At 41.5% G+C, this 18,778-nt stretch overlaps 1 protein-coding gene across 4 annotated transcripts in view; it reads left to right on the top strand.

Annotated features, from left to right (window-relative positions):
• Positions 1-18,778, top strand: part of LARS2 (leucyl-tRNA synthetase 2, mitochondrial) — a 93,946-nt gene that overhangs the window by 10,245 nt on the left and 64,923 nt on the right. For all 4 annotated transcript variants that reach the window (XR_007707876.1, XM_035549952.2, XM_050709004.1 and 1 more), the window contains 2 exons: positions 3,392-3,483; positions 11,132-11,192. Coding sequence is in view for 3 of the 4 variants with exons in the window: in XM_035549952.2 (XP_035405845.1) it covers positions 3,392-3,483; positions 11,132-11,192 (153 nt within the window). In the remaining variant the exon portion in view is untranslated. The remainder of the gene's footprint in view (positions 1-3,391; positions 3,484-11,131; positions 11,193-18,778) is intronic.

Below are 18,778 nucleotides of genomic sequence, written 5' to 3'. Positions count from 1 at the left end.
ATCTTACTCGGTGTGGTAGTTACCAGGCACTCTGTTCCCCACACACCAGTAAATCACTTCCTTGCTACTTTATGGTCCTGTGCAGAATGTAGTATGTTGAGTGACAGAAAATATCTGATTCTACCTGATCGTGTGAATTTCTGAGGATTTTAAGCCCTGCAAATTGTGCTAAAGGCCATGTGGTGTTTTCAACCGGGAGGAGTGTACCTAACAGCTTCACTGTGAGGACCCCCTGCTGCCTGTGCCCAGCCAAGGGGAGAATTTCATGCAAGGAAGGAGTGATTGCAGAAGCACATAGCTGCCTGTGGTGACAGTACTGGCTTCTGCCATCTTAAAATGCTGTGAAGCCATAAGCTGCTTTCTTTTACCCAGTACAGACATCCTCATTCGTACAGAGGCCTCATCTCTTACAAGATATGTTCATTATTTGTTTTTCTTTTTCCTTGTGACTTGCAGAAAATCTTGTCTGTACGGAGAAGTGATGCTTGGAAGAACGGTCACTAGTGAGCAGAATTGATCCCTCAGTTGTAAAAGGTTTAAATGCTGCCGTCAGAAGCAATCAAGTCAGCATTCAAGAAAGTTGATGACTTTTTTCCCCTTTTCTTCTGCTCATCTGTAATGCTGGAGGGAGCAGCCATGTTTTCTGCTAGTTAGAGTCTATGACCAAGCCATTAGAGAGCTACAAGAAATACCCCTTGGTCTTCAAAATTGATTTCTTCCATTTTTACTTTGTTTTAAGCAGGGCAGTTGGACTGCTCCTTTATTCTTTGTGCCAACTTCTGACACATTAGTAGTATATTTTTTCCTCCTCTTCCATCTCTCTTGGGATTTTTGGTGTTTGTCAGAACTATATTGTTAATCTCAGCCTTCTGTTTTATGTTGGCTAAGTAGATTTAAGACGTAATGCCAAGTGCTGCAAGGAGACCGTGGCATTTTAACTGTAGATACATAACACGCTTTCCAGCCAGAAGAAGCTGACCTATTGCTTAGACAATTGCATTTCACAGACCTTTCAAATCCATTCACAGTAGAGAAGTAAAAGAGACAATGAACTTGAAATCATTTTCTAAACCACTGTGCATGTTACATTCATCTCTATAGCAACTACATAAATAGATCTAGCCTGGAGATTAATTTGAGGATATTTTTAATGTCTCTTTAAATTCAGTTTTTTTTACTGCAACTTGAAGTAGTGTATTTCTTCAGTCCTTCAACTTGAGGAGTGCTATTGGTTGTTAAATTGAACTGTCTTTTGAATGTGATAAGTGAATACACTGTGCGATATTTTTAATATATATGCTAGAATTTGGAAGATCTGTGTGAGCAGATAACTCCTGCTAGCACTGATGGTACAGTGTTAAAATGTCTGCACATTAGCTGTCTGGAGCATCAGTCAGCCCTTTTGGGGAGTCTGTAGCCAGAAGTGAAGCTATTCTTCCCACATCCTTATGCTCATGAGCATGAGAAATGAGATTGTGCCTTGCTTCTGGCTACCCATCTATACTCTGGAGATCTTCAGAAGTCAAATTTTACAAAAATTTGCCAAGAGTAATCTTTTTAATCTCACTTAATGTGCATCAGCTTGTAGTAAAAAGACATTTCTAGGGATGCAACCGTTTGCCTAAAGAAACAGGGTTTAAATAAGAGAAAATGTGTTCTACATAGGAAAAAAACACCTGGTTTATGTAATCATTTCTGTTCTTAGCAAGGTGGTGAGCACTAATAATGGTCAAAAAGAGCTGAGCTGCAGAAACTAATGTTTCACTTTGTCCTTACAAAATTCTGTAGAGATTTGTAGTTTCTGTAATGTTTGCGCTTTTTTTTTTCCTCTGTTATACCAATGGTTTTGATTATGGTGGGGGTAGGGAAAGGAGAAGGACTGGGAAGAGGCATGCATCAGCAGGACGTGTCAAGTAGTTTAGCCTCAAAATGGGATTTTTCCATCAAATATTTGTAATGTGAGGAAGTGGGGAGTTTAAATCCAAGTCTTACATTTTCTGACACTGTGGTATGAGGAATAATCTGTCTGATAATGGGGAAAATTTCTAACGTATAGCATTCCAATTTCTATTAGATTTATACGTCACAAATGTGGTATGCGTGCACACTGAGTATACTAGCTTGAGAGACAGTTGATCACTGGTTAATACATTTGGTTTTGTTGCTGCATCATCAGCATAATCATATACAGCAAGTTTAGTTCAGTATGAAAAATTAGAATGCTTAGGAGTCACATTTGTTAAATCCTCTTGCTTTTACACTGAAATGATGCCGAAGGCACCTTTATAAACATGTCTATAAAATACTTTTTATGAAAGAATCCATTGAAGTCAGAAAATTGGAAGGTTGTGGCAAAGAATAATAAAAATAATCCAAACCAGAGACAGAAGTAGAACTTATGCTTCAGAGATAAACAGATATTTTTGCATGGAGTTAGCTTATGAGATTAGTAGTATTGCTGGGCTTGGTTTCTTACTGCTTTTTTGTTTACATGCTGCTAAAGAATGAGTTCTTTATAAAAATACATATTTTAAGGGGTATTGTTAAGCTTGTGTAACTTTAATCATAATTGGTTGAATTTATAGCACATGTGTAGGTGTAATAAATGGGATTGGTTTTATCAGGTACCTAATATGTAAGCATATTTAATGACAGCATATTAAGTATTTGCCATTCTTACTCTGGTTATTAAACTTTTCTTTTGTATTTTTGCAGTGTTGATAGGTTATTTGTCTAAATAATTTGCATGTTAATATGAAAGATACATATTCCAACAAAAATTGTGTTATACTTTGTAATAAACATTTTTCACCTTTATTTGAGGTCCTCAAATACATTGTCTCAGTCTGCAAGTTGTATTTACAAAATACTTTTAAAGAAAAATTTGACTAAAACATCTTTTTCTCTTGTTTTTATCTGTCCAATCAAAGATTATCGTAGGGTATATTTCTTTTTTTCTCTTCAGAAAAAAAGGAAAAAATTAGTAGTTACACATCAGGTACAGTTATAAAACCCTTGGTTCAAATAGTTTTGCTTGCTTTCTTCTTCCTCTGTATGATGAATTTTGATTCTGCTTAGCAGTAGCATCAACAGCCAATTTTAACCACCACAAAGGACTGATTTTTGTCATTGCTAACCCAGCATTTAAATAGTCAAGAGAATTTATTACATAACACTTCAAGCTCCCTCTAACATCAAATTGTAGATGGCAAGTATGTGTCATATTCATTTTTGAAACAGACCTAGCCCTTGTGGGCATGCTTTGAAGAGGTTCGATTAAGACAAAGCAAATGCTGAAATGCAAACCACTGCTTGTTATTTTGATGCTTGTGTATTGCTGATGTCATTCCAGAAAGTTACATAAGACTGTGTTTTCTGTTTTTGCTGACAGGTGATAAATCCAATGGGATGGGATGCATTTGGTTTACCAGCAGAAAATGCTGCAGTTGAGCATGGTCTTCACCCTGCAAGCTGGACACAAAGGTAATTTTTAATGAATATAAGTAGTGTGAATACCTCTCCTGTGGACCCCATAAACAAAGAAAACAGCACGAAAACAGTGTAGAAGAAATACAGTATAGAAAGAACAAGGGTTATTTGCTGATGTTTTGTGGAACTGTGCAGGTAGTTCAGTTTCATAGACTTAATCTCTCAAGATAATTTTCAGGGCTTCCCTAAAAGCGATGTTTCCCAAACACCCTGTTCGGTGAGTAAGAAATAAATCAGAATTCTCTTAACGTGAGATAGATCTTAGTATAGAATACGCACTTGAGAATGAGCTACGTGGCTAGGTTTACTGGCAATTTTCAGTACCATGAGGAAAAGAAAGAAGAACATTCTTCATTTGAGGCTGGGTGTTTGAAAGTGATAAACAGCCATTCTTGCTGAGGATTTTGGTGAAAAGTTAGGGCTTTAGGCCTCAGAATTGGGTTTTGTGTTCTTCTAACATGGTTTATAATGAGTAGGAAGTTACGTAAGTAAACATTAATTTCTACACATGACTCAGAAACCAGTCTTCTAATAGATCTTCTGTTTTCGGAGCAGTAATCTAACTGTGGTATCTTTTTTGGACGTTGTTGTGGGTTAACCCAACAGGCAGCTAAACACTACACAGCTGTTTCCTCACTCCTCCACTACAGAGGGATGGTGAGAAAAGTGAAAGCGGAAGTTTAAGAACTTGTGGCTTGAGATACTGACAGTTTAATAAGAAAAAAAAATAAAAAGGAAAGAAAAAAAAAAAAAAGAATGCACACAGCAAGTGACGCACAACGCCACTGCTCACCAGCTGATGACTGATGCCCACCCATACCCTGCGCAGTGTGCCCAAGTACCCTAAGGTACCCTTAGGCTGCACTTGCAGGAGGCCAGCAGCGCCTTCCAAGGATGCTGCAGGCTGCCAGGCCCGGTTCCCCAGCTGGCAGGCGTTCTCTTCTGGCAGGCTTTTAGGAGACTTTTGCTGTCAGCCTTTGTCCCAGTCGGGCCAGGTCACCTTTGTGGCTGCTCCCATCCCCAGCACTTTCCCATTCCCATGTTGGCTTCTCATCCCCCAAATGACTTCTCACCCCCAAGTCTCACTCGGGGACCCGCCACCCGCAGCCGCTCCCCATCAGGAGCAGACGTCCCCAAACCAAGTGGCGGCGTGGGCAGCAAGTGAGGTCTGCATTCAGCCCTCCCCCGTACCCCCCAACTGATCAACCGATGCAGGAATAAGTGCAGGCAGAGGCTTTGCAGGGTGGAAAAGTTGTAATTTATTCCTGGGGTAATTGTGGCTGCCACCCCCAGCCCGTCCCCAGGTGAGGCGCGGCCGCCTGCTCAGTTGCGGGGCCTGGTGTGGCGGCCCGCGTGGTCACCAGACCCCGGCTCCTCCTGCTGGACCCGACGTAGCCACTCTATGTCCTCGGCGTCGTCGTACCACAGGGACAGTGGCAGTCTGTGCCTGTCCTGCCCCAAGCGCCAGGAGCGTCTGCGGACAAGCTGTCGCGCTTCAGAGGGGCTGCGCTCCCTGCGCCTGGGCGAGGCGCTGCGGGAGCGGTAGCTTGAGGGGCTCCTCTGCCGCTGCTGCTGCTGCTGCCGCTGCCCCAGCCGCGCGTCGCGTTGGAATCTTCTGCGGGGTCGCTGGGCCAGGCGCACAACTGCAAGGATGGGCCCGCGGCACAGCGGGCAGGTGTCTCTTTCTGCGGCCCAGGCCTGGATGCACTGCAGGCAGAAGGAGTGCCTGCAGGGGTCCACGCAAGCTGTGTTGGACAGCTGGTCCAAGCAGATGGGGCACGTCTCGTCCCCGGGGGCCTCCTCTGGCTGCTCCTGCTGTGGCTGGTTCATGGTGCCTGCGGCTGCTGTGATGTGGAGCTGGTCGTCCTCTGGGGGAGGCTGCCCTGGTGCCAGGCGCTTAGCAGCCGCCTGGGGTCTTCAGCACCTCCCTTGCCTCGCGGGTCGCCGGCAGGACCTCAACGCCTCACGTGCCAACAGCGTGCCGGCAGCAGGACTACTGCAGATAGAACCAGGAAGAAAATATTCTAGCAGCAAACAGACATCAGCTTTCTAGGTTCAACCAAGTTGTCTAGAGTACTGTAGCTGTCAACATTCCGCGTATGGACTGCAAACATTGCTATTAGAATGGCAAATATGCTTATGATAGGTTATACTTGGCAAGACTGCGCTTAGGACAGACGAGGTACAGAGATGTCTATAGATTTGAGACCATTACCGAAGGCCCTCGATGGCTTGCGTGCAACAAGACTGGCTTCGCGTGTGCCTCTTGCCACACCTCCGCCTCTCTCTCTCCTTCCAGCCGTGGGACCTCGAGCTCTCGACTACCACCAGCCGGACTGGCCGCAGGCGCGCCGCTCAGGGCACTTATAGCCAGCCACCTTTTGTGAGGCCATAGGGTGACATCAGAAGGGTCTCGGGGTTTCCCTGATGGCAGCACTGACAGAGGTCACCTGACCATTGTGAGACAAGGCTGACGTGAGATGGCTGCTCCACGCTGACAGAAGCCAAGCATGGAGAGCGGTATCAGGCTAATTAAGAAAAACCATCTCGGAAGAGACCGAACCCAGGAGTGGGCCAAGGAGTGGGCCCTAAGGTATCAAGAATAAAGTGTCACTTCAAATACCTGAGACTCCCATCAAGTCAGTGCTGCCATCAGGGGCACCCCGAGACCCTTCTGATGTCACCCTATGGCCTCACAAAAGGTGGCTGGCTATAAGTGCCCTGAGTGGCGCGCCTGCGGCCAGTCCGGCTGGTGGTAGTCGAGAGCTCGAGGTCCCACGGCTGGAAGGCGAGAGAGAGGCGGAGGTGTGGCAAGAGGCACACGCGAAGCCAGTCTTGTTGCACGCAAGCCATCGAGGGCCTTCGGTAATGGTCTCAAATCTGTAGACATCTCTGTACCTCGTCTGTCCTAAGCGCAGTCTTGCCAAGTATAACCTATCATAAGCATATTTGCCATTCTAATAGCAATGTTTGCAGTCCATACGCGGAATGTTGACAGCTACAGTACTCTAGACAACTTGGTTGAACCTAGAAAGCTGATGTCTGTTTGCTGCTAGAATATTTTCTTCCTGGTTCTATCTGCAGTAGTCCTGCTGCCGGCACGCTGTTGGCACGTGAGGCGTTGAGGTCCTGCCGGCGACCCGCAAGGCAAGGGAGGTGCTGAAGACCCCAGGCTGCTGCTAAGCGCCTGGCACCAGGGCAGCCTCCCCCAGAGGACGACCAGCTCCACGTCGCAGCGGCCGCAGGCACCATGAACCAGCCACAGCAGCAGCAGCAGCCAGAGGAGGCCCCCGGGGACGAGACGTGCCCCATCTGCTTGGACCAGCTGTCCAACACAGCTTGCGTGGACCCCTGCAGGCACTCCTTCTGCCTGCAGTGCATCCAGGCCTGGGCCGCAGAAAGAGACACCTGCCCGCTGTGCCGCGGGCCCATCCTTGCAGTTGTGCGCCTGGCCCAACAACCCCGCAGAAGATTCCAACGCGACGCGCAGCTGGGGCGGCGGCAGCAGCAGCAGCAGCGGCAGAGGAGCCCCTCAAGCTACCGCTCCCGCAGCGCCTCGCCCAGGCGCAGGGAGCGCAGCCCCTCTGAAGCGCGACAGCTTGTCCGCAGCCGCTCCTGGCGCTTGGGGCAGGACAGGCACAGACTGCCACTGTCCCTGTGGTACGACGACGCCGAGGACATAGAGTGGCTACGTCGGGTCCAGCAGGAGGAGCCGGGGTCTGGTGACCACGCAGGCCGCCACGCCAGGCCCCGCAACTGAGCAGGCGGCCGCGCCTCACCTGGGGACGGGCTGGGGGTGGCAGCCACAATTACCCCAGGAATAAATTACAACTTTTCCACCCTGCAAAGCCTCTGCCTGCACTTATTCCTGCATCGGTTGATCAGTTGGGGGGTACGGGGGAGGGCTGAATGCAGACCTCACTTGCTGCCCACGCCGCCACTTGGTTTGGGGATGTCTGCTCCTGATGGGGAGCGGCTGTGGGTGGCGGGTCCCCGAGGGAGACTTGGGGGTGAGAAGTCATTTGGGGGATGAGAAGCCAACATGGGAATGGGAAAGTGCTGGGGATGGGAGCAGCCACAAAATTTTATATTGCTCAGTTGTTGTATCAGCCTCGCGTGATAAGAAGATTCAGCCCTATCCCCAAAATCCAGGCTGAAGAAGGAACACGGTGCCCAAAGTAGAACTTAAATAAGTTAGCTGAGTCTATAAAAGATCAAAAATGCTGAAGCAGTTAAACAATGACTGAGCATGTGCAAAACAGAAAGGAGAGAAGTACAAGATGAAGAAGACTATGAGCCTTTATCAGAAAGCCCCCAAAGTGCGACCACCAGAGGTTACTGCGCCTGCGATAGTAGGAGGGGCAATATGATAATTAGGTCTGAGAAACCATTATCATAAATCCTGCCCTTTCTTGCAAACTGCATGAATAGGGATATCACCGTACCATAAATAAGTAGTCCTTGTCTTGCTTAGGTGTACGTGTTGGGTGGAATTATCCCCCACATACCCAGCGCTGTTAATAAAGAATACCTGCTTTCTAATTCTCCCAAAGGAGTCTTGGAAAGTTGCATTGCTTTTTGCGTTCCACCATTGATGAGGACACAACAAGAAAGTGAGGAAGAACTTATCACCTGGGAAGGTGGAAATTGGCCAGAGACAGTGGGAACGTGACTGAGAAACCTAGGGTTGTTTAGAGAAAATCAGGAGCATCGCCACCTCTTGGCTGTCTCAGGAGGACGATAGAAACGAGCAGCGCCTCATTGGTTACGTGAAGTGGTGGCATCCTATGCCATCTTGTGTCAGTGGTGTAAAAGGGGCCTGTTTTTTACCCAGAAGGAAGCTCCCAGAAGGGTTGGGGATGGAAGGAACCTCTGGAGGTCATCTGCTTCAACCCCCCTGCTGAAGCAGGGCCACGTAGAGCCGTACGGCCGCTGGGCACCGCTGACAAGAGCCTGGCTCCGTCTTCTTTGCATCCTCCCTTTGGGGATGTCTAGACATTGCTATGATCCCCCCGAGCCTTCTTTCCTCCAGGATGAATGCACAGTGATGCACAATGCAATTGCTCACTGCCCACTGAGTGATGATGCCCAGACAGACCCCGCGCGGTGGCAGCCACCCTCCGGCCAACCCGCTCAGTCCCAGTCTTCAGCACGACCCCATACGGTATGGGACATGGCTCTGGCCAGTTTGGGCCAGCTGTCCTGGCTGCGTCCCCTCCCAGCTCCTGGTGCACCCGCAGCCTCCTGGCTGGCAGGGCGGTATGGGCAGCTGGAACGTCCTTGACTCTGTGTAAGCAGTGCTCTGCGACAACTGAAAGATCGGTGTGTTATCGGCATCACCGTCATCCGAAATCCAGAACCCAGCTCCATACCAGCTACTGGGAAGAAAATTAACCCAGTTGTAACTAGGACTGATCGTTACTGATTTCCTTTTGTGCTGATGCTATTTCTTGTAAGTTTTTCCATGTTTCTGGTACCACATTAATATCACTTGGTACTTTTCCTGGTAAAATATGATGGCGACTGATTTCAGTTAGCAAGAATGCACTGTGTACATAGTCTGTGTTATTTATGGTTTGTTTGGTGTGGTTTTTTTTCATTTCCTTCTTGCTTGATTTTGGATGAGTATATGCATGAGATCCAGTTACCATTAAAGAAAAACGAAACAAAACAAAACAAAAAAACAATAAAGCTCTCCAAACACCTTTTATTTTTGAGAGACCCAAGGCTGCACAGCATCTTGTGGGCCATCAGTTATTACATATGTGAGGGCAGTTAAGAAGAGTTTAAAAACTTCTGGGTGTGTGATAACATTGCCTGGACTCTCAGCATAAAAATGTGCTAGCAGTTTCTTTCCTTGGATAAATATGCTGCTTTTGTTACAGGAGATTATTTTCTGTTTAAAGAGTATGGTCAGTAAACTGATGTCTTCCTTCAATAAATCTTCTGCAGCCAAGCCGTAAAATCTACGTATCTGTTATATCCAAATGCCTCATTTTTAACTATTGTCTTGACAGAACCTTTACCAGATAACCGTGATCCATTACCATGATCCATATATACATGACAAATGAGGCACAAAGAAGTAAAGTTTGTGGTTTTGAGTCAAATAAGCTGCTGTATGTACTTGCTGACTACAAAATGATCAGTGTTTTCCACTTTTCACTGCGATGTGGTCCCTCCTCACCTATTGTACTAGCTTTGACACTCATGACATCTTGTTGAACGTGCTCAGCATGCTAACTCAGAAGAAAGCCATTCTGCCAGCTGAGTGAGTTGAATTGGCTGAACAGAAAAGTAGTGAACATGGGGGGCAGAGACTGTGCAATGGTAAAGTGCCGTATCAGCTCAGCCTGCCTCATCTAGGCTGTATGTCAGGGTCCTGTCAAAAAGTCTGTGGCAGAGCACAGCGTGTGCGGATGTTCTTCTGCTACTTTTTGTACGGTTAAATGTTTCTGTTTTCTTGTAAATGGTTGCGTATTGTTCCATACATTTAGAGCAGTTCAGTTTGTAGTTACATGTAGATATTTTGTACCAGAAGAACATTTTGCCTTTAAAATTTCCTTAGTACTGAAAGGAGTGATTGTCTAGTTACAAGAGTTAAAAAACAATATGAGTTACAAGAGTTAAAAAACAACAAACTGAGACAAGTAAGCACATCATTATTCAGACTGATTATAATAACATCCTAACAAGGAAATTATTAATATATCCAATCTTTTTTTTTTTTTGATTATGCTAAGGAAGTTAGTTGATTCATCATACTGGCAGATTAAATTCTGACCACTGAAGTAATTGCTGTCTGCAGTTTTCTCCACTGTCCCTGTCTTGAATGTTTGTGAAGCAGGGATGACTGAAGCGTATGTGGAGCTGGATCGAGTGACATCTTTTAGTCATCCATACAGCAGAGCCAGCCACCCCTATAGAAACGGGCACACCATAAGCATTTCAGCTTACATGGTTCAAGAGTGAATGATCAAATTTCAGATCATCATAAAGTTCTGAAGAGGTGATTTGAAAATGAGCTCCAATTGACTATTACTCCCTGTATTCTCAAAGTTAAGAAAAACAACAGAGGTGGAGTTGCTTAAATGAAACATACAGAACCCTTGTTAGCAAAAATCAACGCAGTGGCAGAAGCATTGTGAAAATACCATAGAATTTTTATTTTATTTTGTTTTAAGTGGTACCATTTTGAATGGGAATTTAATATAAGCAGTACTACTGAAGGTGTGGTTTCTCCTAGTGGAAGCTCTAGTTCTGTAAGAGGATTTCCTTGTTAACCTGTGTTGATATTATGCTGGCAAGCCTTTTCTGATTTAACTGGAACTCTGCACTCTTAGAAATACCGGAAAGAATGCATGTTTTATAGAGAGGAATCACTGGGTACATCTGAAAGCTGCATCTAAACATGTGCAGTCTACTTGTATACACAGACATTGAAATTGAAACAGAATACACTAGGGATTTTTAAAATTACTATTTGAGTATTCTGACAGTTCATTGTGTTTGACTCTGAATGATATAATAGTGTTTAGAGGTTAACTAATGCTTTTGATTTCTCAGATTTTTATAGGCGCCTGATGTTAAAAGCAGTTGTATGATACAGATTTTTAAGTGAATATTCCTTTTTTTTCCCCAGTAATATTCAACACATGAGGAAACAGTTTGATGCACTAGGTCTGTCTTTTACGTGGGAAAGGGTAAGATTTTCTTTTTTAAAGGATGCTGTCTTGTTTCATTGTCTGATGGAATATTGAAAAACACAATTTTCCCATTTTATACCTGACAACATAGAAGTCTTTCAAAGTGACCAGGTTAGGTTGTTAAACTGTAAAATTATACTTTTAAAAAGTGGTAAATTGAGCTTCTCTGAAGCTTCTTATCAAGCTTCTTTCACTTCTCACTTATTGATAATCTCAAAGTTTGTGAGAATCTTTTTATTTTCTTTAAAATAATTTCAGTTTTGCACTTGGAATTTTCTCTGCTTTTTCAGTGCTTTCAAACTAGCAATTTTCTGTGTTAGAATTTAGGGGATAAACAGGTATTTATGAAACAGCGTAAGCATACTTTTGTGTTAAGATATATATATATATTGAGGAATGTTTTTTTAGTGTATATGTTTTTATAATATAGTCAAGGGTTTAAAACTAGAGATTTAAAATGTTGGTTTAGTTATGTTACTCTAAATTTGAAGGACAAGCCTGCATTTTAATAGTTGTTCTTCTGACCACTTTGGAAATGAGAAATTTGGTTTGACATACTAATGCTTGAGAATCAGATGTTCACCTTAAAAACCTTACCAACACAGCCAGACATAAGCTAATCTCATTTTCAAGATAAAAATGAAAGAAATTAATTTCTGAAGCAATTGTGGAGTTATTGCATTAACCGGTAAATCAACCTCAGTCCCTAACTTTATATTCTTAGCAATAATCGTTACTTATCACTTTAATATGATTCTGAATAGACTGATGGAGATGCTAATCTTGGATTTTTATAGCAGTATTGTAGGTCTGAAAAGGAAAAGGATTAATTTTCAGTCTAAGGCCTGCCATCTGTTTTTGTTAATCTTGAAGGTGAATTTGTATATTTGTGTGCCTTGCATCTAAAAAACATACTTTGTCACTTCTTACATGTGGCAAGATTTTCAGTAAATTCCTTCTTTAGATTTTAGTTTTCTTGATAGTTGAAAAGTTGCTATGAAAATAAAAAGTTTGCTGTGGAAGATTCACTGCACACATTCTTGACAATTATTTTCTTATATTTAAAATGTTTGTATTTCACAGGTTTTCTGTGTGTGTGGTACAGCAGTAGCACAAAACAGGGAAATTGTATGTGCAGTCAGTATTATGGAACACACAAGAACTGAATGTTCTAGAGTGCCTCTCAAGAAAATTGAGAAAATTTACCTGTGTATGTGGACTTTTGGTTAACCTGTATATTCTGAAGAAGAGAGATGGAGAACTGGCAGTACTGAAAAGCATGACAGAAGATATAAATATGCAGGGAAAAGAAATTGGTCATCCTTGTGCCTGTTCTTTAAGGCTTACCTTCACTTTTCTAGTAAACTGTATTTTAGTTAAAGAATTTTCAGAAGTATCTGAATATATTTGGAAAGGGCTTTGATACTGTACAACTAAGTTCATTTGAACAGTTGTGTAATTAAAATAGTTTAGAAAGCTCCAAAGGCACACAGTCTGTGCTTTTGAAAGGTGAGTTTTTAAAACAGCTGAAATGTGTTCCTTGAAACACAATGAATTCTGGAGTTTTTACTCCTTAACTTATTAGTTAAGTTCTATTTTACCTAGAAAGCCTACCTTATTAACTGCAGTAGTAAAGAGTAAACAGACCCAAACAGTAACCATTAAAAATAGAGATATGTTTAATCAATGCAAAAAATGTATGTTACTGAAATATATCTGTAAAACATTATTAAATTAAATACACAGATATTTGAGCTAGATGAAAGAAGTACCTTTGGAAACTGAACGGCTAAGTTACAGCAGTGCATCTGCCAGGCTGTTAAAGCCTGCTTCTCTGCAAGGCTATTTGGGCAGAGCAGAGCATCTTACTGTCTCAGCTGTATTGCTTCTAGGCTAACTCAGGCATCTTTGCACAGCAATGCCCTGTGCTGTGCAGGTACTTATCTTAAAAGCAAACTCTTTGAGGTAAGGATTTTTTTTATTGTTATTCTATACTTGTATGGCACTAGATCAGTGGCTTACAAAATAATGTGACATTGCAAACAAACCAAATAGTGTTAGTGACTCCTATGAAAAATGATAGGAAAACACCTTTTATATGGGTTAGTATAATTAACAGAGAGTTGTAGAAAACAGGAGTCTGTTTTTAATTTAATCACATTGGTGTTGTTTCAGTGTGGTTAAAGCATTGTACCTAGCAAATACGTGCTGGAGGGAACCCATTCTCCTTTGGTCTCTGTTGTAGTGTGGGGTGAATTGCCTTTGCAAAGTGCTAGCCTTTTATATTAACTGCCAAAGAATCCTCTATGTCCACCCTAGATAATGTGGGGAAAACATAAGTAAGTTTTAACCATTTTATGAATGTTAATAGAGAAAAAAAAAGGGAGGGGGGAATAATGAAAAGTGCATTTTTTGAATACTTAGTGCATGGAGCTGTGCTGAGGAAGCTGACTGCTTATAAAGTTGTGTTGGTGTTCACGAAGGTCCTGTTCAGGAATGTGAAAACTAGTTTTAATTTTGTTGTTTGGTAAAATTATTATGAACAAGTCCCAGTGCACATGGATAATAGAAGTTTCTTTTTATGAATCCATTTTTCATTGTTCTCTGTCTTAAAAATACGTTTTCATTTTGATTTGTATGCCGTAGCAGTAGGTGAAATTACTTAACCAGTAAAGCACAACAAACACGGCATTGTTAAAAGCTAATGAGATTATTTCAGAAAGCCAGGTTACAAAGATACTTGAAAATTATTCTGCTAAACAGAATATGTAAGCAAACTGAAAATGTAATTAAATGCATAAAAAAGCTCTGTAAGTACTTTGTTTCGAGTAGGCTTGAATACTAATAGTGATCTTTTTTTTTCCTGAAACGTGCAGATATTTTCAGTGTGTCAAATAGTAAATGTTTGAAAACATTGTGATTCTGAGGAGATATTTGAAAAAAATGCTAAATAAGAGAGAGAGGATTTCTGTGCTGGAACTGCAGATGTAGGGTTAAAAAGGTTCGGTCTGAGGATGGAAAAGATGTCTTTGACACATTAAAAACACCTGTACAATAAAAAAAATATTTTTGTTTTGTTTTTAAGTTAGCAGTAATTTGGGATTTCCTGGTGATCAGGTTTCCCCAGAATACCATCCCAGGCAGCACAGCAAACTGCCTGTCACTTCTTCTAAACTTCTTTTGTAGGAGAATTATTACGTATAATTTTTGCAGATTCTCATCGTCAGCAATAAGGGATGGATAACTTCCCCTTCCCCTTCCTTTTGCTCCGGAGTGCCATCAGACTGAATGCATCTTCCCACTAATTCACCAGTTTACCACTGTATTATCGAACTAACTTCCTTCTAAAAGGTAGCTTATACTGCCAACAATTTTCAGTCTTCTGAATTCATGCACTCCAAATGACATTTTTGAATAAGATTAATGTTCCCGTTCTTAACTGAACATTAAAAAGATGAAATCTTTGGTAGATGCTCTTTGTTCAGACATTTTTCTGTTTCGTTTTGAAGTTGTCATTCTTGTGCAGTACCTGGGCACGCATAAAACTGTAACAGTAGATAGAGCATTACATATTAAATTTTCTTCTTATCCACCTGTCACTGATAATCAGTCACCCTACCGATAATTGAATAAAAAATGAAACCATTGATATAAGGCTACTTTTTTGCAGGAAAGATATTTGTGCTCTAAAACGTAAGCACAGCTTGATGTTTGCAGCTAACAATGCATGAAACCAAAGCCCTTCAAAATACAAATATTCAAATGAATTTAGAAATCTAGTTCAGGCTAGCTCTAAACCTCCGAAAATCAAATAATTATGCTTCCATGTTAGGTGATATATGCCCTTTAATAACAAAATAGATGAATAATAGTTTAATGACTGTTTAATCTTCTGAGAAAGATCTTGAAAAAATCTGTTCAGACTTTTTCTCCTTACTGCCTTTTTAATAACTATGAAGTATAACATGGCTGCCTTCAGTATAGCATAAGACAGCTAGAAATAAAATGATTAGTAATGAACTAGGAAATTACTTCTGTCTAGTTAGGTGTTATTCATAGCACCTGGTGGATCTTACAGCAAATAAACACTTTTATACCACCTGTAAATATTGTTTATATTAAAAAAATAATAGCAGTGGAAGTTGCTTGAAGATGCAACCATTTTCTTTAGAGAACAAACAGTTTTAGCTAAGTTGTAAGAACTTAGCACATTCAGAACAAATAATGCATTATAAAACAAGGCATTTGAAAAGTTTTACTAATGACCAAAATCTCCCCTCCAGAACTATTTTTGTTTATCCAGGATTCTTTGCTGTTGTTTTTCCTGTTTTTTAGGTAGGCAAAGATTTGTATCAGATTTTTCATGATTGCTCTTTTAACCTTAACACAAACCAGTCGCTTGCCAAGTTTCACTACTGTCAAATCTAAATTGTAAGACAGGTATTTAATCTGTATATGAGAGTTTAATTGGAAAAAAAAAAAAAAAGCTTTTGTATGTGCCTGTTGGTACCAGCGTGTAACACTAACCCCTTCGTCATGCTGTTTGTTAGGGACAGATTGCTGTGCTGAGGTAAAAGAATTAAGCAAGGTAGTTTTTGGTGTGAAGGTAAAGAACTTTCTCTCTATGCCTTGGCAATATCTGCTGTTTTTAAAAGCAGACCACTTTTAAAGGTGGTTTGTCTTAATTGTGGGTGTCCATGTAGAAGTAAGGAGAAGTAACAGTAAACAGTGGTAGAGATCCATTGTGGTGACAGTAACAGGTACATTTTTTTTTTGCTAGGAAACTGATATGAACAAAAGCAAATGGAGGGAGAAAAGGGGGAGATACCATCACTCCTGTTTCATAGTACCTTTTCAAGTGCTGTGGTGATGGATTTCCACTAAATCTGTCACTCATCACTGAACAGTGCATGCAGTTGACAGCAGGGCAGCATATTTCATATTTGTAAGAAGGGTTCTGTGTTTTAGTACATATTTTGAGGATGTGCTAATATCCCGTTTATACATATATTCACCGAACTGCTTTATGATACGGGATTATGTATGTGTGCTGCTATGGTAGTGCTCAGATCACAAATGAGAAGCAGAAAGTTAGATTTTTAGAAGGGTGGAAGGATCCTGTCATGCTATTTTGCAAACCCTTTTTATGAAACCCTTCTTATGTATTTCTGAATTAAGTCAGCTCTGTTAATGCATTGCAAATGTTTGTCATGCTCATGAAGCATAAATAGAAACTTTAACAGTCACCTTAATTTAAACGTGATGGCAACCAACTGGAAGCTTTTTACCAGACATAATTTATTTAATCAAAATTAGTAACTGGAATACGTGGAAAAATATTTTTCACTGTACATACATCTTAATGTGATAACTACAGGTGGAGAAAAAAACATATTTCTAGATTGTCAACAGGTTGCTAGCTTGTTGTCATCAGCAATCACATAAATTCTTGCTCATTTTGCTTGGTAGTGATGTCATTTCTCTTTCTTAACCATCATCTGTTCCATCAAACCTTCACAGTTATAAAGTTAAATAAATGATGAGCTTGAAAGATCTTCTTGTAGTTCAGTGACCAGACTGCAAATTTTCTTCGGTGATATATTTCTGCTGCATTTCTTTCTAAAAAGCACATCAATTTACAACTTGTGAGAGTGTGTACATGAGGTTGTGTTCCCAGGAATTGGTACCACACCCTGAGCATGCCTGTTTAGATTGAGAAATGCCCTCTCTTTTTGTTTCAGTTAACATACATCTGCCAGTCAGGACCAAAAGGGCAAATCTCACTCCATTTCACTGTTTTTATTTGACTTCTCACTTTGGTTCTCTGTTTATCTGTTGCTCACGTAACCTTATGCTGTACTAAAAGGGATGGTCTCTGTGCTTTTGTGTCTCTGATATTACAGTGATGCAACTCCATTGCCTGTAGTGGCATCACGCTGGTAGAACTGATGTCGTTGTTGTGGAGGCAATATACATGTTTATGCATGTATACGTGTGTGTGTGTATATGTGTGTATATATATATAAGAAAGCAGATTTCTTAGTGCATTTCTTTTTCTTTCTTTTTTTTTCTTCAGTACAGAGAACAGGCTTTAATCAAGCAACTGCTTTTCATGGCTAAGTCTTCACATGCTGTGCTGCAAACTTGCCGTTAAATGTCTCTGGTCTTGAAAGCCTCTTGTACTCACTTTTGAGGCATAGCTATTCAAAGGTCACATTAATTGTTCAAAGCAATGTTTCAGCTCTGGAATATAAAGCTGTAGAAAAAGCGTAAAATTTTTATACTAGGGTCCTTCAGGTGACATCAGCAATATCCTCTGCGGCTCAAGTGATGTGTGCAGCAGGAACTGCGGTGGGAAGCTTAGATGATAGGAAAGACGGGGTGAAAGACATTGCAAAATTTGGAGCTATTTAAGGTACTTGATAAATGTATTCAGTTTACGAATAGTTATCAAAGGCTTACTGACAACCCTGTAACTCTGAAAGCAAGATATATTCTTGGTGGTTTAAGGTTCAGTGTGGGAGTCAGCTTCGACTTCAGTAAGCACAAGTGAGTCAGTTTATAGAAATATTTCTTCTTTAAACAAGTACAAGTTAAAAAGGAAAGCTGTTGACAGGGAAAATGTGATTTGTTTATTGTTACATATTTATGAGGTAATTAGAACTTAAGTACTGAATTAAACAGTTGTTTTCACTTTGGCCAAACTTTCAAATATGTGGGCGAAAGCGTATGTGTATCCATTGCGCCTGTAAAACACTGCAGTTGTGTGGAGAAAATTGAAGAGTCAGTAATCACATCGTACTTTAGTCATCTTTACATAGCCATGTTTATTTGAAATGCAGTTTGTTTGTTTGAGAACAAATATTTTAAAACATGAAACTTTATAAGCAGCTGATAAGTTAGTGTTTTTTTTTTAGTTTTTAGAGTTCACTAAAAACTTTTTACATGTTGGCAAGTTTTAAAAAAATGCCATCTATGATATTTTCACATGCTGTTGCCTCCACTCCCATTCCTCTTTTTTTTTTTTTTAGTTTGTCTTTTACTTCTATCTGTCTTTATTTCCCTCTTAACAATCCCTCACACTTGTGACTTCCTTCTTTACTTTCTGGCCCTTTTCTCCTAACTTCAGCCTGGAGCACTTTGCTACCTTGAGCTGGCTTGCTTTTTAAAACGGTCATTTATTTGCCCCCTCCTTGCGAGATACCCTAGCCACTCTTTCATCTTGAAGTTCAGAGTCGTACTCCCCCCGGTGTGTCCCACGCTCGCTAGCTGTCAGCACCCGCAGTTCCCCAGCACTGTTCTCCTGTCCTCCACATGCCCAGGTTCAGCTGCCGACCCCTCCAGCCTGCAGCCAGCTCTGAGCAGGCTCTGAGCAGTCCTCAACGTCAGTTCCTGAGCAACAAAGGAAAAGGCACCATGCCTAAGATGACTTCTTCAATAGTTCCTTTTTTTTCTAGTCTTGCAGTTTCCCTGGTCAGGCGGCTGTGGTCATTCCCATTCATCTTGCACTCTGATCTATCAGCACTGATATTACAGGGTTCTTTTATTCCACGTTAACAGGAAAACTTTGCTTTGCAACGTCC

This window comes from Cygnus atratus, chromosome 2 (assembly GCF_013377495.2).
Source record: "Cygnus atratus isolate AKBS03 ecotype Queensland, Australia chromosome 2, CAtr_DNAZoo_HiC_assembly, whole genome shotgun sequence".
In the NCBI taxonomy this organism is placed as follows: Eukaryota; Metazoa; Chordata; class Aves; order Anseriformes; family Anatidae; genus Cygnus; species Cygnus atratus.
This window is presented reverse-complemented; position numbering and strand designations above follow the sequence as displayed.